Consider the following 22,836-nt stretch of genomic DNA (forward strand, 5'->3'; position numbering starts at 1 on the left):
CAACATTTAGTCTGGAAAAAAAAGAGGCTCTCTACCACTCTCTACAACTACCTGCAAGAAGGCTGTAGCGAGTTGGGTGTTGGTCTCCTCTCCCAGGTAAGAAGTTACAGCACAAGAGCAAACAGCCTCAGGTTGCGCCAGGAGAGGTTTAGATTGGATAGCTGGAAAAATTTCTTCACTGAAAGGGTTTTGGAGCATTGGAACAGGCTGCCCAGGGAAGTGGCTAAGTCACCATCCCTGGAGGTATTTGAAGGACATGTAGATGTGGCACTTAAGGACATGATTTAGCGATGGACTTGGCAGTGTTAGGTTTACAGTGGAATCAATGATCTTAAAGGGTTTTTTCCAACCTAAATGATTCTATGACCCTATAATTCAAACTGTTCTTCGGAGCTCAGATTGAATATGCAGATTTGTCAGCTAGCAAATACTTTCTTTTACTGGCAAGCTGAACAGTATTCAGACCACAGTTACTGAGGCACAACAAGCAGAGGACTGATTGATTCAAATTTTAAAGACACTTTAAATATAGAATCAGATATTCATATAAGAACTTGGTTTTCTTTATGGAATAAAACTATTAGGAACTGGAGGCTACATGAGTATCTCTAATGCATTAAGGTTACACTCACACACAGGAGCTTGCTGAAAAAAGGAGTAAGACTAGTACCTGATGCTTGTGATTTGCTCGTCATTGGAGTAGGCAGGCTCTGCTCCCGTGGGGCCTGTCCTCCTTGTGAGTTCTTGTCCCACAGGTTCACATTCTTGTAGTTATAACTGCTAGGATCTCCCCACGCTGAAGTGCCATCATCAATATCAATTTTTCGACTGATTGACTGTGGAGAAGGTTCTTCCCAGCCACTAGGCTCCTCCTCTTTGGGGGCAGCTGGCTGTGGTCCGCTGTTCCAGTTTGGAGGTCGCCCATTACTTGGAGTTTGGGGTGGTGGACCCCAGGAACCAGAAGTCTCCTGCTGTTGCTGCTGGTGCTGCTGCTGCTGCTGCTTGTTCCAGGAGTTGGGCTGTCGACCCGTCTCATTCCATGTTGAAGTTCTTTTACAATCATCCCATCCACCCTTTGAAGCAGCGCTTGTATTTGCACCATTACCCCAAGTTCCAATCTCATTTTGCCCACCTTCACCCCAACCAGATACTGGCTTGTTTCCTGCACTTTCCCAGTTGCTGTTTTTTGTTTGGTCAACTTCCTCTCCCCAACCGTTCTTTCCAGAAGACCATCCTTGATTAGGTTGCCGTCCACCCCACCCCTGATCCTTACTAGAGCTGTCATTCCAAGAGGAAGACGATTTTTCTTCTGTTCTTCCTCCTCCCCAATTAGAAGAATTGGAGTTCTTATAGTCATTCCATCCTCCAGTATTTTTGGGGTCCTTCCACTCCGTTGGGGTTGAGAGCTCACCCCATCCAGACTTGATTTGATTGCTTTGGCTGGGTACATCGCCCCAGCCCCCTGAGTTCTTTGTCTGTGTGGCAGAGCTCTCCCACCCCTCAGTTCCTTTATCAGACTTCCCCTCGGGCCGTGGCATTTCTTCAATATCCCACACGGTATCTTGCTTAATTTGAGTTTGGCCCCAGCCGGTGTTTGAAAGCACCCGGGGGTCCAAATCAGTCCTGCTCAGCAAAGTCTGCAAGACTGCCTGGCAATCAGGATGCGTAGGCCTGTATGATCGGCGTCCAGAATTGTGACTGTCACTACTTCCTGCTTTGTGGTTGCTTCCAGTGCTTTGACCTCCAACCTCACTTCCCGCAGAGCTGGAAGATCTTCCCCAACAGGGAGCCTGGGAATTGCCTTGGTTTTCAGGAAGAGGGTGGCCTTTTTGATTGTCCCATGCTCCAGTGCTAGAATTTGGTTGGTTTGGACCACTCCATTCTCCAATCTTCAGTTCATCAGACCCAGACAGCTGTTTCCATTCTCCCTGAGAGACCCCAGATGTTAATTTGTTCCCTTCACCCCATTTGCTTTCATTTGCATGCTGAGGGCCAAAGTTCCAAGACCCACCACCCGTAGACCGGTTATTGTTATCCCAAGAATCACTTCTTGACCCATTAGGTTTTTGAACAGAAGCTCCTTTCCAGGAGTCCTCTCTATCCTTTCCATTGTTCCCATGGTTTCCAGAATTGCTCTGTCCAGAGACTGTGTCAGTTCCAGAAGACCCCCTAGCTGTACCCCAAGATCCAACACTCCCAGTCTTTCTTTCTCCAGTGCTTTGTGAAGGGGCGTCAGTGCTCCTGGAAGAGTTCCCCAAGCCCATTTCAAAGGGCATTCCCTTATTCTCCATAGGGTTTGGTGAACTTAAGTTCAAGGAGTTAGTGTTTCCATTTTTTGGTCCATCAGTGTTATGAATTTGAGCCTGTTCTCTGCCAGAGACAAAGTTAACACCCGCATTTTCCATCTTTGACTGCTGTTCCCTAGAGGTCTGACCTACTGTGCTAATCTGTGCATTGGAGCTACCACTATCAGATTCCAAAGCCCCTTTCCTAGAATTGCCCTCTTGAACCAGTGCTGGCCAAGCAGATGGGTTGCTATTTGGGTTAAAGTTGCTGAAGCCAGAACCAGGACCAAGTCTATCTTGTCCACTCAAGTTCCTCCAATTACCTAGTCCATTGTTACTCTCGGCAGCAGGGTTGGAAGATTGAACAGATTTAGCCTTGGGATCAGATTTCCAGGCCCCAAGATTACATTCGTTTCCAGCGCTTCCAGACTGGCACTGGCTTCCTTTTCCTTTGTTACTAGTGGTGCTTCCTGGCAGAGCATTCTTCTCCAAGCCAGGGTTCGAGGCACTGTTGTTATCGGTGGTGTTTTCGGAAGAAGACTCAGCATCTTTGCTGGCAATACAAGGCCACTCTTCCATGTCAGACCCGTCTACAATCACCTTGTCCCAGATGTGAGTTGGGTTGGCGTTGGTGCCGCTGTTGGAGGAGGCTCCAGGACCCCAAGTGGAATTTGCATAATTTGAAGCAGCAGCACCTCCAATTGCTGAATCTAAAAAAAAAAAAAAATCAAAACAAACCCATACCCCAAAAGGCCATTAATAATCAGTATTATTTACAAGCACTGAACATCACATTTTTGACACCGCTGATTACTGTTTTCATTAATAAGAATGTTTCCCTCAAATCTGTAACAAAGTTGCTTTGGAAGAACATCAGGCTGGAAAACACCACTGAAAATACTGATTAAAAACTTCACTTAAACTCTCACAAGCATTTTGTGGGCATATAAATTCACCGTTGACTCATTACTTCTGTTAACAGTCCAGCTCTAAGTTCAGCATAATAATTATAATCCAGTTAATGAACATTACTGATACTGGTTGTAGACTTTTCAAACACACATTTAAAATCATACTATAAACAGAACAAGAATGTGTATGTGCACACATTCATAGGTATGTGCGTGCATACTCAGCCAGCTGTCGGTCTGCCACTCAATTGACTCAAAGCAACTACAATTTATTACAGATCAAAAGATAAAAGTTTGAAGACAAAAAGCATCTCATGAACATATAAACCTGAACAAGTCTATCCTTCAGCTCCAAATATCTTTTTTCAAGTTGATTTTGCTACTAGGAATTTCTTTCAGCACTTTGCAAAACAAATAAAATTCTTTCCAGAAGTTACTGTAAATCAAGAAGTCCAAAGCTACACAAATTACAATTACTGTGTAGTAATGTGCAAGTTGTATTCAGTATGTAATTATTCCACATTTGTGTCACTGCTATATATATACACCCTAGAAACCACAGTTTGTGGTTTTGCGAGCAGCTAAGCTGATCTCTGCTACTGGATGGAGGGTAGCAAGTTATCTCACTTTTCCTTCTCTCTCTCTCTCACCAGCTCTATCTACTTCAAATTCCCCAAGTTTCACCTCTCATTCGTGACAGTTCTGATGGCAGTTAAGCCCTTTAACTAATTCAGCTGTGTTCACTAACTCAACACAAAACCAATGGGTTAGGTTTTTTACTAACTTAGCACATTGTACAGGGTAACCTGCAAGTTCAATGAGCTTTGGAGTCACTATAAGGAAACTAGCAGGATGAATGACAATAAATAGAGCCCCTTTCTTTCATCTGTGGTGAACTATTATTATGTCCTATGTGGTATAACTTAACATGGAAAAGATATTTGCATATTGTTTTAAAGCAAACATAAAATTAACACAGTGCTGCAAGGGATGAAGCCTGTGTCAGTGGTGGCAGCGTGACGTCTGCATATATGCACACATGTTATCATCACCAGTTTAAAACATCAGCAAAGATTCCCTTCCCATCTTTAAGTACACTAGCACTTCGGTGTTGTCCTCTATATAGGGTTCCACTCATTTTTCTACGTATTTTTAATACTGAAGGACCCTAAATTGCCCTCACTACAAATTCCCAGTGATGAAGACTAAACACTCTCCCTTCTACAAAACCATGTACTGAATGCTAATATGTTAGTCTTACTCAGTTATCCCATCCAACCTGTGTAACTTATTTTTGCAGAGCATAGTAAAGTTCATAGTAACATCTGCATCAGTATTCACACTTGAATAAATAGTTTCTACCAGTACTGGCTCATATGACAGCTTCCATGAAAATAACACATAATGATCTCAAAAATGCAGATTCACCGCCCCCGCCAAGTTCCTATGTTCTATATTCAAAAGTGAAGACCACAATTTCTGGTTGCTAATACTTTTAATAGAAGACGAACACATCAGCGTTCAGTGCCTGCCTCAGGCTTTCAGTTTATTAGCTTAACAACCGAACATCCACTGAATGCCTCCTACATCCCCCTTCACTGAGGGCCACCAGTGAAGAGTGTCTTCATCCATTAAACCCCAGCCACCAAAATCTAAAAGACCAAGTAGCTCCCATGCACATTCTGCTCCTTCTGTTGCCTTAACCTCAAGTGCAAACTTAAAGAGCAAGGAAATGTGCCGCTATTAACATTTGTATCTGGCTGTCTTTTTAGTACACTAGGTAATCCTTCCCTGTCCTTCACCCCCCCCCCCCCAACATTTTTTAAACTTTCTTATTAGACTGATCACAGGAATAGCTTAAGCAGGACAGTCAAATACAAGTTCAAAAGATTGCCTTTTCAACTTAGCAATGATTCAGCAGATTAATGATGCATGGGTAGCTACGCACTTAGCAAGATTTTTGTACAGGTGACTTTAACACAGCATTTCACATCTCATTCCTGTGAAGACTTTCTAAAAGTATTAAGATTGGGATGCTTCCTAACATAGCGTACAAGGATGTGACTTAAAGAATTGTTTTATAAAACCAGCCATAAATTTTGGCAATTCATGGTTTTGCCTTAAGATAATGGGTAAGGGCTCTTGGTTCTTAAACAGACTCTTCCTTAATAACAAACATGCTGAAGGTAAGTTTCTGATCTGATTAAAATGAAAAATGTTACTAGCAAATTACTACTTTCAAGGATTCAAGTATGGAACTGAAATAAGTATTGAAATGGAGTCCTGAAATGAAGATGCAGTTTTGCTGTGAGACATGGTGATAATTCTTAGAAGGTACTGCAACTATTGAAAGACTTTCACCAATAAAATTTAAGATTTGTTTTCCAAAATTGTCTTGCACATCCTCAATACCACTGGTATTGGAAGAATTACATACTCCACCCCAACCCTCCATATTCCTAGACAACAGTGAATTTGGTGTCATCTTTCAGCGAACTACAGTTTTGCCATCTTACAGAAGCATTTAAATTCTAGTAGAAAAAGATTAATGCAAAGAAGGATTATGTACAGACTTTTTGTATTAAAGCGTCATCAACACCATCTATAGCTATTTGGTGAATATAACAATGCGAACAAGTAGGAAAGCTGTATTATTTTCCCCTTTGGGAATCTACTACTGTTTTCACGTGAGATTAATTTAATCACAGTATCAGTGCATAAGTGCCTGACAGAATTGGGCCCAATCTGAAACCCAATTTGTAAACAGCCAGGATCTCAGGATTAATGATGTGCAAGACAGACAGCAACATTATATTTCCGTAAGTACTTTGATGAACCCCCTAAGTGACAGTCCCAGCCTCTCTCTTGTCTAGCTGCTCATTCCCACTCATCTGGCACATCTACTCTCACATGCTAGCACGTGTTCCCACTGATATTCAGTAAGTTGAACTGGCAAATCACCCAGACTGAAACTAGCCTTAAAAAACCAGCATGAGTTAGTTTTAATCCAAATCAGCTCCCCAGTTCCGTTAACCGTGTTATGGTGCAGGAATCTGGATGGGGTGAGGCAGGGTCTAAAGGACCCATATCTTTCTTGGCAACACTCCTGACTTACATCAGGATAAAGCAACACAGCACAGGCATAAAATGTTGCCACAATCAATAAAATACAACCATATGACATCTTAGTTGTTAATGCACCATTAAACTAAACGCAAGAATATGAGAACTGATAAAATCAAATTTCAGCCTCAGAAAAAACAATATTAAGTATTAAATTAATTACACAGAACTTACGGAGCTTCTAAAAAAACTTCAAAATGGTCCTCATATATTATATCCAACAGCAAAAAAAAAAAATACTGTTCATGAGAAATTTTGAAAACTTTCAGAATCCTTCACTACAATGAAGTCTCCTTTGTCACTCCACTACAATCACTGTGAAGGTATACCAATGCTGGGAAAATGCTAAGGTTTTATATATAGTTGAAACATTCTGGAGTGGGTCCGTCATCTCCGTCCCGTGTCCCCCTTCATCTTTCAAGCGTTTTATCAAAATCAGTCTTCTTTAAGAGATATGTTTTCAGACTGGTTAGCTCAAATTTTGCCATGGTAGTTTCAAATTCACACCTCCCTCCTACTAAATAGGGAACATCAAAGACAACAAGATAAATAATCTCTCAAACAGGGATTTGCTACAAAGGAATTAAAGTACCAAAACCACAAAAGAAATGGAATTATTCATTTTCCCAGAATCCTTTTAAACAAAGACAGCCACCTCATCTAGCTTACTGGATTCTGGAGCTCCAAGTCACCTCTGCTTTTTCTTCTGAACCATAGAGAACTAAAAAAAGTTTACGTTCTCCAAGACTGGTAAAAAATCCCATCCCATTAATATGGCATGGTTTTCAAATGCAAACTCAGACATAGTGGTATCATTATTTTCTTCCTTTGACTCCCAAGCACCTATTATTTCTTTTTTAAACAACCGTATTGTTAGAACTGAAGTTGTCCTTGACTTCTCAGACCACCTAAGTTTTTCTTTAGAAGGCAGATGTCTTGAGTGGAATTTTGTTTGTTCTGCTATCATAACTTAAGAAGGAAACATTACAGTTACCGCAATTCCCCAAGGGTCTAAAAAAATCAGGAGCAGTCATAATTTCCCCAGGCTCACAAAACAACTCGTCATAAAATCAATTTATCTTCTGGAATTCAAAGTGAACAGAAAAGTGAAAACAGGACAGTCACTACTTTTACAAAAAGTCTTACCTAAGGAGAAAAACAAGATTATGACTAAAAAAAGTCAGGAGCAAAAGGACCATCTTTCTACCTTATCCAGATGAGAAGTGACAGACACCTGCCATTTGCAGACCTGATATCTATGTGTCTGTTTTCCCAGATCATATTAAAAAAGTGACAAGACAGGAAATTCATGTCATCAAATAAACCTAAAGAGCTATTAAGAGCTACTCAATGACAGGCATAAAATACCATTTATCTGTGCATTTACTTTGCAGTGGTCCTAAGAGCATTACAACATCTGATTCAAACTACCCAAAACATATTTAAAAAAAAAAACAAAACCAAAACCAAACATAAATTAACCCTCTTTCTTGCTCCATCTAGTAGTAAAAATTGCATCCATCACCGGTAACAGCAAGAGAACAGTCTATACGCTAAAATACTAAAAGTAAGCTCCCCAAAAGCAATTTGAGGAATTCTATTATATAATTATACACTTCTGCACAATTTTAGTGATCCCTTTTCTGCCACGCACACACATATGTTCATTAAATATTATTATTATTACTCGCCTGTTGCAGTCCCACTGTCGCTCTGCAGCAGTGCTCCTGTCACTGGTTGTGCGTTGTTTGGGTTTGCTCCTGGTGCTGTCGGGGGAGGAGGCCCTGCTCCACCCCCAAGGAGCATACAGGATGGCGGAGGGGGCTGCCCACGTTTCAGTAACACTTTGTGGTCCTGCTGGCAACGGAATCGCGGCGGCACCTCCCGAGGCATGTAGCGGGCGGCGCTTGGCGGTTGTCCGTTCGGCACTGCCACCCTTTTGGCATTGTTGCCACCATTGACTGGTGGCGATGGAGAGTTGCCAATTGGGCTGGCAGCCACTGGTTGGCTTAAACTTGGTTTCGTCACTTCGGGCACTGAAAAACAGGAAGAATGAAAATCAGGAATTTTTCCACTTACACCTGTGTTAGCTACAAGAACTCACTGTGACTCTTTCCTTTTTATAATTTCATTTTCCTCTGAAATACTGTGCAACTTCAACCTTACTGAAGAACAATTTAATTGAAGAAGCACAAATAAGCAGTAACGACCCACTCCTTACCTCCTGTGCAGCTCTGTACCCTAGGATGAAACTGCCCTCAGCAAGTATTTCACTCTAATTTCCTGGAAGCGTGAAGTTGGCGAAGAATACCACTCTGGGTAATGAGTCATTTTAAAATATGAGCAGTCAAATATAACTGGTTTCCCTCCCCATTCTGCTCCCTGTTCTTCAACTGGTTTTTGATTGTTATGCATCACCCTTATGGAAGATCTGAAATCAGATCCCAAGTTTTCACCTGCTTATTACATTACGTGGCCAGTGCCAAAACAAACAAAAAGAGGGGAAAAAACCTTCCCTCCTCTTGGATTCAGAGTTAACAAATCTGAGTTCTCTGTACTGCTCTTAAATAAAGCAATAGTAGTTAACTCTCACCCAAAAGGCAGTCCTACATACAGTTTTTGTATTGGTCTCATCTAAAGCTTCCCAGCTGGTCACCAGGTGCCCCTCTTAGCAAGGATAAGCTGCTTCTGAGGGCTATTATGCATTGCAGAAGAGGAAAACCACAAAACAAATCCTTGAGGTACTAACACCATCACAAAATTTGCTTAAGAGACTCTAGACTTGTGACCCCTTACATTTTCCATGTGCTTTTTTGAAACACAGCAAAAGAAATGCCCAGTCCGGCACCCAGAAGGTGTAATTGCCAAGACATCAGACTCAAAAGGCAAGAAAAACTTAATACAACTACTCTGGCCTTTGTTGAAGATTAAATAAAAGAAAAGGATGTCCAGAAACCCCTTGCCAGCAAAGTGAACCTAATCAGTAAAACATTTCCTCCTACAAATGAGAGATCAAAACAAGTGAGTTTCTCTTTGGCAACATGAATGTATTATTCCTTACATTTTATTCTGGTAAGAGTTTTCCGATTTCTCTATATAGGCTTCATTGCCGCAAACTCCCGAAAAGGTATTGTTAATTGTAAAATCAAGTTACTATCATAGCTCTCTTCTGTCAATAATTGCAATTTCCCCCCACAATTTTTAGAAAACTAGTGTACAAATCAAGATTGAATGTATTTTTAGATCACCTAAATAAGCTTTACTTTCAAGATGATCACTCATCAGATGCTCACTTATCTCTTGGACTTTTAGTTGCCTGAACTTCTCTGAAGTTTCCATAAACATGTAATTTTCACTCAATTTTGGTACCTCACCATAAGCAGTACTTTTCTTGTCTTTCATTCCACTTATATACATGGTTTCAGCTTTTGGTTACTTGTCTAAAACCTTTGCAAAACCAAAGGCTAAACATTCAACTAATCTATTTCAAGCACAATTCTTATTCCATCTTCAAGTATTCTGATGATGACAACATGGATTATTTCAGGTTCTCCACTTCAATCACCTCAGTTTTTACTTCTTCTGAATACACATCTTCAGTATTTCATCTTGACTCACAATTCCCTTTCCTTTTCCAACAGTTTTGATTAAGATCCAAGACCTGGCTCAAGTCATTTAAACACGCTCTTCAGGCTCAAAGATTCTTACCTTTGGTTTTTTGATCTGTGACCTGCAAATTAAGAGCAAGAATGTAAATACAGTTTTAAGAGCCTCAAAACAAACATTGAACAGGCTGTGCTAAATCACAACCTTAATTTATTAGCAACAAGATCAATATTTCTTGCATTAAAATAATCAGCTGATAAGTCTAAATAGTATTCCTAGTCATATATATGAAGTTTTCAAAAATACTACAGCTCCTATAATACCTTTGCCTGATGCAAAAGTTCCTGGCACAAACTTCACTCATGATGATTTTTAGTAGTCACATGCCTCCTCATACAAAACATCTACTTCCAAAGTGCAAATAAACATGTTCTATAGCATTACAGGGTTTTTTGTGGGGGGGGGTTTTGAAGGTGAAGTATCACAGTTAAAGTGTAACAAAAACTTCATTCCATGAGAGTATTCTTACAGCAGACTGTTGGGGCTAGCAACACAATTTCCACAGGAGTAACCACAGGTGAGAATAACAGTCTGTCTCTCTGCCATCTTCCCATTTCACTTTTTCCACGAGATCTCTTCCGAGGAGAAGACATCCTAAATCTTACTGGATTCATTGCCACAATTACAAAAATTACTCGTAATACCTATATAAAGCACTAGACTTCAAAATCTCTTGAACTCCATAAGAAGCTGATTACTGAAGTAAGCCATCACACCAACGTACTCAATATGTGGTTTTGCTATATTTCTACATTCTTCCAGCATAGCAGATTTCAAGCTACAGTAGAGACAAACATACCACTGGTATATTCTCTGGAATCACATGTATTGGAGCATGTTTTGAACCTGTCGATCATGAGTTCCACTACACAATAATGGAAAAACTCTAAAGATCATCATGTGTCAGATTCTATGACACCTATTCTTAACAGAAATTGCTGAACTAGTCCATAATTCTGGAAAGTACACAGAGACAGTATAGAATAATGAAAGCACAAGTAAAAAGCAGTTTATTGTTTAAACCAACCAAGCTAGAACTCCTTTGTATGATAAAGAATAAAAACACAAACTGCACTGAATTGCTATCGCATCATTTACTTTGCAAACATGAACACTGCAATATGTAAAGTGGAATTATAATGCAAAATCTTAAGCGTCGTAACTTCACAGAATTATGTAACTTAAAAGTCTCCAAGACACTAAAAATGCACCTGTACCAAGCCAGACATCAGTTTGCACTTCACTTATTAAAAATTCCATGTGTCAAATTATATCATCTTCTGTTACAGAGTTAAAAATTCAATTAAGCACTTAAGTGACTCTGATACTCTACTACTAAAGGAAGAGGGGGGAAAAAAAAAAACATTCATTAATCCAATCTGATCATAAATTTACTATGGTCAACAGTAAATACGTTCAGTAAATGAGTAACTTGCCTACTTGGAAGAACCCCATTTTACCAAATCTTTAAAGAATTCTACATGATAACCACAGTTTGCTTTAGGGAAAAAAAACCAAACCAAAACAAAAACAAAACTTCAGCACCTCTCCTAGTCAAAATGACCTGGTTTTGTGATTGTGTTTCAGGCCTAGAATACAAAAACCGAGAAAATCTGACACTGCCTCAGATTTACAGCTAGCTGTCATCTCTCTGTGGGAAACCTGTAAGCACTGGTAGGGCAGGAGCAGCTACAGTGAATGGGAAGGCGGAGTCAAATTCAGCCTTCTGATAAGCTACAAAACAGCTTATCGATATCAACCTGGGATATCAACCACAGGCATCTAGTCTGTGAATTTGCACGCATAATCTCAGTAAGTATCAGAAGATCTAGACAGAAAAAAAAATGTTTCAAGTTACACAAACTGTCTGAAAAGGTACCCCCAAATCATTACTGTTTATTTGGTGAATATCACCACAGTCACTAAGAACAGACACACATATTTATGTTCTGTCCATTCGGTTGCCTGCTTTGATATTCCTAGATATCTTCAAGTATTAGTGTTTATCCTTCCCAAGATTTTGGCAAAATACCATAACATTCAATAATACTGAATAACTTAGTAGGCAGAGGGACCACACAGGAAAGCTGGCAAACCTCCTTTGTATCCAAAGCACCAATTCCTCAGTAAACACTCACAGCACTATTATCAAGATGATCGGTACAACCTTTCCAAGTTTTCTCTTGTATTATTGAACATCAGCATACAGTTCTCGAACCATTAATCTTCATCTAACAGGGTCTGCTCCTCCTGGTTTCTACACGTACTTTTTGTACTTAAACATTAAATAGCAGCAACACTGAGGCAAAAAGACACAGAAGAAACCTTATTCTGTAGCTACTGATCTTTTGCAGTATTATTGGGGGTCTATCAACAATGGCTGGATAAAGACAACAGAAATACAGCAGTTTATCTGCCCCTAATTTAAAGAGATAGACCCAAATTGGTGAAAAATCCAAATTTAAAACGACTCTACATACGCCAAAATTTAACTGAAATCAGTGCTGGTTGTTCTCAGCAGAAACCCACAGAATCGAACACAGAGTAATGTCTGATGTTTCACAGGATCTGTTGTTACTGAAGTAAGTGAAAAACAGAGACTACTGAAAGAAAGTAAAGCCTTGTGCTCTCAATTTCACATAATCATTGAGGTTGGAAAGGTCAGCCTCTGGAGATTTAGTCCAGCGTTTCCACACCTCCCCAACACAAAGCAAAGTCATCAAAAACAGACTGCACAGGGCCATGTCCGACTCATTTCTGAGTTATCTCCAAAGATGCAGGCACCACAACCTCTTTGAGAAACCTGTTCCAGTGGTTGCCCAGTCACCCATACACACACAAAAAAAGTCTTTTTATGATTAAATGGAACTTCCTGTATTTCAATTCATGCACAATACCTTGTGCTTTGTCATTGGGCACCACTGAGAAGAGCCTGCCTCCACCTTCTTTACTCCCTCCCACAAGGTATTTATACGTATTGATTGATAGGATCCCCCTTACTCTTCTCTTCTCCAGGCTGAACGGTCCTAGCTCTCTCAAGCCTCTCCTCATTTGTCAGATACTCCAGTCCCTTAAGCATCTTAAGGGTCTTCTGCTGGCCCCGCTCCAGGATGGTTACATCTGCCTTGTACTGGGAAGCCCAGAAGTAGACAGCAAGGATTCTACCCGCAAAAAGCTGAACTACGACAAAAGGGAACCTTCAGTAGTAAATACTTCATATGAACTTCCTTATGGACTTATTCTTGAAAATATTTAGTCAATTTTATTGCAAGAATTGCAAACACCTGGCAGCATTCCCATCCCCAAACACTTCAAAACAGCAGGAGTCGTACAGATCCAGAGAATCCATATTCAGTAACTTAATACTTTGTATGAAAAAATTTCTTTTACTTCACATGACACACCGAGAAGAAACGTCTCACTTAAGTTCCAGAAAAATTATGCCAAGGAAAAAAAAAAGTCTTTAATGAAGCATCACTCTAAACAATTGTTTTTAAGCTCTAATACAGTTTAACATCTTATCAGCCCCAATACTATTTATGTTCCAGCTGGCTAAAATAATTCAAATATCAAAACTTACCTTCTGAGCAGATTCCTTCTTTTTCTTATCCTCTTTCTTCCTTTTCTTGTCTTCCATTAACTGTTCTTCCCTTTCTTGCTCCTTCTCTCTGACAAAACATGAAAAACAACAGTATGAACACAATCAAGTTCCATAAGAAGAGCCACATGTACTATATCGGTCTTCCCCCCAAGAAAGGCAGTCAAGATACTAGATTCCTCTTATCGTCATATTTCATTTGCATTTGAAGGTTTTAGTCTAACAGAGATAAGAAAAGCACCTTCTAGTTCAGTGTGGCCACAATCATGCCGCTTCCTGCACAAAGGAAAATTCCTTTATTCGGATCAGGCGTCTTATATGGCAGTACCCTACATAAATTAACTACATGCCTGATATTAGAAAAATATCTTCGAACCATTTTGGCTAAAGTACCCCTTTAATTTGGTTGTGCTTTTATTTAATGAACAGTCTCATGAATCTTTTCATACATTAAAAAAAGGGAAGTTGTAATTTCATATAAGATGGTTTGGTCTGATACGACATTTATCTTCACAAAGGGAAGAGATTATTCTATTGCTTGTAGCTATGTCACTTGTAAGAGACTAGAAGTGTCATATCAAATCAAAGCCATCATTTATCATAGAAATCACTAATTTAATTTCTAGCCTATTGTACCCACCCACAGAATTTTAGTGATGAAACTTGTAATAAGAACTACTTTCCAAGCAATCTATTTTTTCCACAGGAACATTCTTTCAAAAAAGGAAGAAAAATATGTGCAGCTGCTATTGTTGTCAAGCTATCATCTTGTTGCTATGTTTCGTATCAAATATCAAAGTACCAGAAAATGGTTAATTTACTGCATACGTGCTATTGGCTCAGCTGTTTCTATGGTGAATCACATTTTCATTAACCAATTCACTTCACCTCCTCAGTAGAAAATTTAAGATCAAATTTTCAGCTCACTTGAAGCAATTTCTTTTTATAGGGAAAGATTAAGACGAAGACAATTAATGTAAAAAGTTGATCTGACAGATGAGGGGTAGGATCAGAGACCAGACAGGTGCACTTTACAAACGGGAAACAACTAACTAGTATAACACATGATCTTTCAGTACAAGATTTTTACAAAAAGCAGAACACCTTTATAACAAAATTAGAGTTTATAACAGTACTAACTATTTCTTACATTTATGCACAAATCAAAGCTCTTTTATGACCAGAGTTTAAAAAGATTAGAGTTGAGTTGACTTTCCTGTCACATCATTCAGGATTCTCCTTCCATTGCATTTATATAGTACAGGTAGTATTTCTGCTTGCATTTTCACTAGATACTGCCAAGCCAGTGTACAAAGAGACATTTACACAACTAATCCACCCTTACAAAAATATTTTGAGATATTATGCATTAACAACTTCCTGATTGAGGACTTCAAGGAACTCTCTTAAAGAGAAAAGGTTCTACGGATAGTAATAAACATTTTCCTGGTTTCCTGAAGTTAGAGTTTCCTTCTCCACGGATGGAGAAAATGGATAAGGGAAAAGATGAGACCTTAATAACAACATCCTGAGGTTATTACCAAATGTAATTCATACATAATGGCAAGTTCAGTCTGCATTTAACAAAGTTTGTGGTAGGCATTCCACATCACACAGAACAACATTTTAGGCACTGTATCTGGCATTGCTTAAGTCAGGTCAGTTCTTGCTCTTTTCTGTTCTCTGTAAAATGTCAAAGTACACTCCCCAGCCCTAAACTCTGGCAAGAAAAAGCCCCACAGGTTTTTCAGTTTTACTAACAGCACAAGACATGAAGCACTGGGGATGTTGGTATACTTCACACTGTCTATCATGGCATTGATAAAATTTTCTGTTGTCTTTGAGCCACAGATTATAAGCAGTATGAAAAAGCTCTCCAGTGATGCTCTCATCTTTCAAAGCTACTATAACCTCAAATTACGTTTACTACTTTTGTACTATCAAGCTGTGTGTGCCTTTTGGGCTGTAGTGGCAGCTACAAGTACACTATTTCGAACAAACTTTCTTGCAGCAGGCAAAACTTTGAGAGCTGTCTTAAAAGAGCTGCTGAAAAAGGGTAGGATCAAAATACAAAATTATTTCCAGTAACTTCCTGGCACAGAGACAGCCTTCTACTTAAAAGCACCTTCCTTAGTTTTGCGAGCAGAAGAGCAGGGAATGGAAAAGAATGGGAAAAAGGGTCATATTCACAATCAAAGCTGAAGCGATGGCTTACAATGACATACAGCACTCAATAATAAAAGGAGCCCAGGATAGAAGACCATAGTCTTAAAATAAACACATAGTTACGGTCATCTGTCTCTGTGGTAAGTTCAGGACAGGGAGACTGCTGCTGCTGCCTTGTTTTCGGACACAGACTGTCAAATATCTGTGGTACTAAGGCTGCAGGTAAGTCCTTTGTTTTGCATGACAACCTCCCTCCCCTTCTTCTGCTCTTTGAGTAGAGATGTGCATTTAATATTCCACTGGGCACATCATCAACAACCACAATACAGCAGTAATCGATACTCAGTAATTTAGGCTTCAACACACGTAAGCATGCACCTAAGTTCTACCGGTGGAAGGGATCTATCTGAACGCTTGGGCAGCATCCCAAGTACAAGACCATAAAGTTCCCAGCAAAGTGTAACTGAAACCTCACAAACATGTAGGAAGTACGAAGTCACACTCTCCAAACGACAGAGCAAGAATGATGCTACAGACACACAATGTACCCCTATGTTGAAAGTCCACTGAATTAGGCAGAAAAATAGCTTATTGCCATTTTGGGTATTGCACTTGCCATCCTCTCACTTTCACTCTTTGATGCATTTCACTAGTATTTGAAGCTTTATGCTCAATGGTTCCCTTTTCAGTTATATGCAAAAAGCTCATTAAACACAAACTTAACTTGCAGCGTTAAGTGTTCCGATAAATTTAACAGAAACAAAGCTTTCAAGTACCTCATCAAATCATTCAGAAGACAACACTGCCTATTAACTTTCTCCCATTAGATAAAAGATAATTCTTCCTGGTCCCATCAAGGAAACTGGGGGGGGGAGGGGGTGGGGGGGGGGGGGGTGGTGTGTGTTCCATCATATACATTCCAGCAACCAGCTGCTTACATTGACAAGATCAACACGGGGAGAGAATACATCAACTCCAAACAAGTGAATTTAGAGTAATACAATGGGGTGTGGTTCCGGTTTTTGTTGCTGGCACATAGTAATGGGAACACGGACGCACCACAACCCTGAAGAGGAAGTTTGCCAAAGAGCAATCAATAGCCAGCTTTTTACTCTAGCTTTCTTCAAGAAAGCATGTGTCGATCATAAAAATATGACCTAATTGCACTTTAATGTTTCCCACAAAATCTTAGAATTAACATTACTGAAAAGTATTTTAAAAGAATATTACAGACTTTAATTTAGAATATTTAAAGTAAGGCATATTAACAGCTTAAAAATGACAGGAAACTATAGGCTGTAACCCAACACTGTATTTTATTTATAAAAAAAAACAAAACTAAACCGAACAAACCCAGTAGCTATGATGCAGTACACTCAATACCCTATCTAAGTTCTTAAAACAACCTTTTCTGGCTAAGACAAAAGCAATCATTTCACAGAAAAGGTTTTTCAGCTAGTTAACTAGAGAAGTAACAGAAAATACTTGTGAAGTCTAAGTTATTAAAACAGCCATTTCCGGGGGGGGGGTGGGGGGGTGGGGAAGCTACTCTAAAAGCATACCCTCCCCCCAAAACAATTTACCAGTTTTGAAAAACGTTCATTTCCTGCAAAATCCTAACACTCATTTTTCCAGAAAACTCTATTTTAAAAAGACTCATTCTCGCAACATATGAGCTTGAGGCACGGGTAGAGGACAGAAGCCGTCTTCAAAGTTCTTGCTATCACAAACTGAACTGTGAAAACGAGATGACGTACTATATACTGCACGCTATCAGCCAGCAACACACTTTGATAGGCAGAGATAAAGCACCACGCAGAGTATTAGTCTACACAAAAAACCAATAACCATATAAAGTCACCCTCAAACTAAAACTGCACAAAAATATAAGTGAAATGTAAGAAATTATAATTCCTAGAAACTCAGGAGTGGCATTTTAGTGTACACAACTCTCAGTTCCTTCCACAGGGCTACACGACAACAGTGTACCAGTGTCTGGAAGTTCCTCATACGTAAAGATGCAGACTAGATACCAGTACTGTGAGTCATCTTCCTCCTCTCGACCCTACGCTTTACTTCCTTTCAGTCCAGTTAACTTGGTTTAGCTATGTTGTAACACAACACACGAGTGACAGTGAACTTGTATAGGTGCATCCTGTTCTCTGCCTTGTAATAAGCATAAGATGATTTACAAAACTGCTCCCAACTGTGAGCCAACTTCTGTATCTTCTTCCAGAATATGGGGGATTCTGAAACGCCACTTTAAGAGAACAAGCTTTTATCTATACAGCTACAAGGTCACATTAACAACCTAAATTTTCCCCAAAAGTCTTTAGCCATAACCAGCCCGAGCTAAAGGCCACCACCTTATGTGAGATAATGATTTGCATGCATAGACTCGTCTCACTCAGAGGCAACACTTGAGCTATTAACTAACTCTTCCCTACAGACAGGCCTCTACTGATCCAAAATATCACACCACAAATGCATTTCTAATAGTTTAGAAATAGCAAAAAGATTAAAAACTTGAGAGACTATACCAGAAATTTATTCTATGGTAAGATATCCAACTTTGATCAAGACGTAAAGCAAAAAGAATTTCCAGTCAACTCTAACTGCAAGCATGTAGCTTCTCAGCATTTCTGAAAGTTTCCTCACTATCATACATTTTTGATAAGTGATACAGCCTGGATACTAGCAGAATGAGGTACCACGCGCTGGTGTCTCAGATGCATTGCAAAACACCTTTACAACATGCTCAAGGCCAAGTACCCTTCCAAGGCAAAAGTTCCTCTCAATCTACACAAGGACAAAATCTCTTAGAGAAAAGGAAGCTCTCTTCAGCAGTGTTATTTCATTAACAGCTTGCTGCCACCACTGATGAAGTAGTTTCCATTTTCTTGCTCTTCATCGAGCTCTGTCGCTGACTTTACCTTGCTTGAGCTCTCCCTGGAACTCAGCTGACTGCAGGGCAAGTAAATTAAACTCACAATGGTCATCTTGACCATTCCCCCCAATTTTGCATATGGTATTAGCTTAGAGTATTACTAGATGTACATGAGAAGTAGCACACACAAGTAGCAAGGAATCTTCTCCTTTCAAAGGCACACTTTAAATTAGTTGTATTTGAATGAAACCGTACCTTACTGTATCACAGCATCTCTCCACACAGTACACAGTTAAAACTCTATAAATTGTTATCATAGAAAAATCTACTAGTAAACGTGAGTGTATTTTCTTTTGAAAATGACTTCTACATTGTTGTAACACATTAAGGAGAATGTTTCCTCTGGACTGTGTTCAGTCTTTTATCCCATACTCTGCATATGCGACTCTAGCATTGTCATCTGCATCTGTGCAATTCTTCTAACCCTAACAGGGGCTTTACAGCCCCCTCTACCACAAAAGTATTTATAGATAAATACATTTAAAAGTACAAGCTGATTATAACTAAGGGTCACGAGCAATGAAGAAAAAGCATACAACGAGCTCCCAAATAAATTTTTGCACCTTGAGGTGCAAGCCCTTCTTGCTGCAGCAAAGGATACTGGCAGTCTACTGCTTCAAATGCTCCAGGTGGATGAAAGCTTTAAAATCCTATCAGGAAGCTGGATTTCAGAGACTAAAAATGAAGGAAAATTACTCCACTGCTACTGGAGCATAGAAATCTTTAGTTATACTTCTACTTTCATTCAATATATTCCACTTAACAGACATGCTCCATTATTTTAACAGCATGAGAACAGTATAGTGTGTCCCAACATGCAAGTGCGCTCCAGCACATTTAAACAGAACATCAAACAGAAGCAACACTGCATGGGATAAATCTCAGGGTTAACAGAGCCTAAATTCTTAAAGGTAAAATTACTTCCACTAGACTAAGCCATGTAAAGAGTTATGATTTCACTGATCAAAAGATTCAAAATGGGATTAATTTTATTAAAAAAGTTAAAATGCACAACAGTATACCCACCTTTCTTGTCAAGCAATGCTCGCATGCATAAACTAGACAGACATAAGCCATACAAAAGCTGGTAGATAGAAGATAGCCATTTAGAAAGTCAGTCTTCAGGCTGAACTGACAGAAGTGGAATACGAAATTATTTCAGGCCAAATTAATGCTGCTGGTTATTAGGAAAAAACCTGAACCTTCAGAATAGCATCCTTGAAAATCCAAAGTACAAAAATTTCAAGAATGAAAAAGAAAAAAATTACTTGTTTACTTGAAATCAGATTTAAGTTTACAGCATCATTGAACAACTGCAACATTGAAGTAAGGGTCGCAAAATACGCAGTTTAAAATCGACTAGTTAGTGAAATGACAATGGTCCCACCCTCTTTGAGTGAAAGTGAAATCAAGACATCAGAACTCAGCCCTTTAGTAAAGTATGAAATTTAAACTTTAATATTTTTAACATATATATACACACACACAGTACAACACATAAGATAGTGTGTGTCACCTCCCCCTCGACCACAAGTGTGGATTTTACACACATACAGTATACACTTCACCACGTATTAAACTAAAAGACTTTAGAAAGTGTGTTTTTAGAAGCACTCTGTAAAGCAGTGTTTTCAAAACGCAAAAGATGATTGCTCATCAAGGAGTTAGAACAAGCTGTTTTTTTCTTCTCTTTGGCTGAAAACCAAAACAGCGCCACAGCAAGAAGTTTGCTTACTTTAAATAGCGTATCTGGAACAACTGATATGCCTTTATCGCAGCAAAACATCAGTAATTTGAAGTTGCTGCAGAAAATAATCAACTTTAAAACACTAGCATACTGACTTCACTAGAAGTACACTTTTCTAAAGAAAGACTACTATTAGACTTCTTAATAGAGTAAGATTAATTCTTCGCAGACTATTCTACATATATATGCACAATGATTTACATAATAGAAAGAAAATAACTGTGACCATAAAGGGCTGTTTACTTTAAAGAACTGGACAGTATAACCCCTACAATACAGTAACAAATGCTCATAAATAAGGAGGTTTGGTCTCAACACTTCAGCAATTGCTTGGGGTGGGAGGTGTCAATTTCAGTTTTAAGAGTCTCTTGTTAGTAAGAAAAGTTTGGATTGTGTTAAAAAAAACTGAAATGTTTTTAATATTCCATATTTCTTGCTTGCACTCCTTTTACAGAATTACTCTTGCCAGTTATAGCACTTACTTCCATTAAAGGAATGACTTCCAGGCATGATCTAAAGTTTCCAAATGTTAGCCACAGTTGATAAAAAGGAAAGTTTTAAGGAAATAAAGGGCTATAAACAAAGTTATAGAACATAAGACCTGAGAGAGCTTTCTCCCCTACTTCACTCTTCAAATGCTCCAGAGCACTTGCAGATCAGTAATTATTATTTCATAGCATACACACTCATGCATACCAAAGACACAGATAAAATGTGCTTAGAGAATTGTGAATGTGGTAAAAACAGCCCAAGAATGGCAAAACATTCAGTTTTATATCTGCCTGTAATTATGATACTCTGTAATTTATTGTATCAGAACCTTTTTTTAGTTAGACACAGTTCTATTCAGGACTTACAAGGTTTTATGTGATTATCACATAACTATTTTCCTCTGAAAACTGTTCACATGTGTAGAAAGCTCCACTATCTGCAACTGTTTACCAAGAAAAATACATCTGTGGTTCTGAAAGACAAAAAATATGTAGAGAAACGAAGGCATAACAAACAATATGGAACACCAAATGGGTAACAGCTACCACAATAAAATCAATGAAGAACCTCTCTCTCCTGCAGGCTTAGAGAGAAATAAGTTAGTTTTTTGACAAGGGAAGAGTTGGCGTTTCTCAAGTACAGTAGAGATCTCTGTTCTGCTACAAATCATCTATCCTGCTAATACGTACTCGCTCAAAGCTTAATTCTCACTAAAGCCATAATTTCAGTAGACAAGAAAAAAAGACTACCTGGCAAAACATTTCTCTGTATCTTCCATTAAGTGAAAGCCTTTCATTTCTGCAACGATGAGGGAGGAGGGGAATATCAAAGCTTTGGACAGGTGACCACTCTGAGGCAGCTGCTGCTGAACCTCCCTTTGCACGCGAGACACTTGTTTTCAGTACACCATCCAAAAAGAACATTTTACGTACCTCACTGTGCATACAGAAATACTTCAAGAGTCCTACTTTGCCACACAACATGGGGTTTGAAATGAACGCAGGCTATTTGGGAAAAGTGCCAGATGTCAGTTAAAGGATTGCTTATTAGTCTGCAAGTGCAGTATACACAAGTATTTGCCAGTATCGCTTTGTATTAAAAGACTGAGATGTAAACTTTGCCAGTTTTATAACCTCAAGTGCTTTGCACGTCAGCAAAAAAAAAAAAAAAAAAAAAAATCCTTTTATTTGAAAACTTACAGAACAAAAGTTACACAGAACCTTTCCCCTAAACAGTCCTTTCCACTTTGTTTTTATTTTTTTTTTTAAATTCTTACTTGAAAAACCAATTCATCTTTTGGAACTAAGTGATGCTTTCTGCACTAGATACACGATACTCTTACTGGTCTCACCATCAGAATCACAAATAATTCTGAATGAAGTGACCTCTGGAAGTCAGCTGGAGTCTGGTCTAACTACACACTCAAAACAGAGCCATCATCATGCCAGTTGCTCAGGACCTAGTCACATTCTGAGTATCTCCAAGGACAGAGAAAAGACACTACCCCCACTGTGGGGAGCTTATTCCATTTTTTTTAACTACACCCACCGCATCTGCCTCCCCCAATATCTAATCAGAATTTCTTTTCTGCAACTTGTGTTTGCTGTCTTGTTTTATCACTGTGCACCACCTCCAGGAAGGCTGGCTCCCTATACCCTCTCATTAGACAGCTGAAGACAACAGTAACATTACTCCATTAGTCTTCTATTTCTAAGGCTGAATAAATCCAGTTCTCTCAGCCTCTCCTTATGCAAGATTTGCTCCAGGACACTAATCATCTTAGAGGCCATTTAATATGTCAGCGTATGAGACACAGAACTGGACACAGTATGTCAAAGCTAGACTTTTAAGTGTTAAATAGAGAAGAATCACTTCTCTTGGCCTACTAGCTATAGCCTTGC

The 22,836-nt window shown here is 39.1% G+C and overlaps 1 protein-coding gene across 15 annotated transcripts in view; it reads right to left on the reverse strand.

Annotated features, from left to right (window-relative positions):
- The window catches only part of TNRC6B (trinucleotide repeat containing adaptor 6B), a 149,456-nt gene that overhangs the window by 44,378 nt on the left and 82,242 nt on the right, over window positions 1–22,836 (reverse strand). For 12 of the 15 annotated variants that reach the window (XM_086752522.1, XM_086752498.1, XM_086752514.1 and 9 more), the window contains 4 exons: window positions 13,566–13,653; window positions 10,028–10,049; window positions 8,011–8,355; window positions 671–2,995 (listed from right to left, as the gene is read on the reverse strand). In XM_086752522.1, the coding sequence (XP_086608648.1) occupies window positions 671–2,995; window positions 8,011–8,355; window positions 10,028–10,049; window positions 13,566–13,653 (2,780 nt within the window). Of the gene's footprint in view, window positions 1–670; window positions 2,996–8,010; window positions 8,356–10,027; window positions 10,050–13,565; window positions 13,654–14,385; window positions 14,523–17,332; window positions 17,484–21,867; window positions 21,965–22,836 lie in introns of those variants that run through there. The other 3 variants (XM_086752564.1, XM_086752551.1, XM_086752557.1) reach the window with 3 other exon arrangements.

Source organism: Chlamydotis macqueenii, chromosome 1, assembly GCF_036417535.1.
Source record: "Chlamydotis macqueenii isolate bChlMac1 chromosome 1, bChlMac1.mat, whole genome shotgun sequence".
Taxonomy (NCBI): Eukaryota; Metazoa; Chordata; class Aves; order Otidiformes; family Otididae; genus Chlamydotis; species Chlamydotis macqueenii.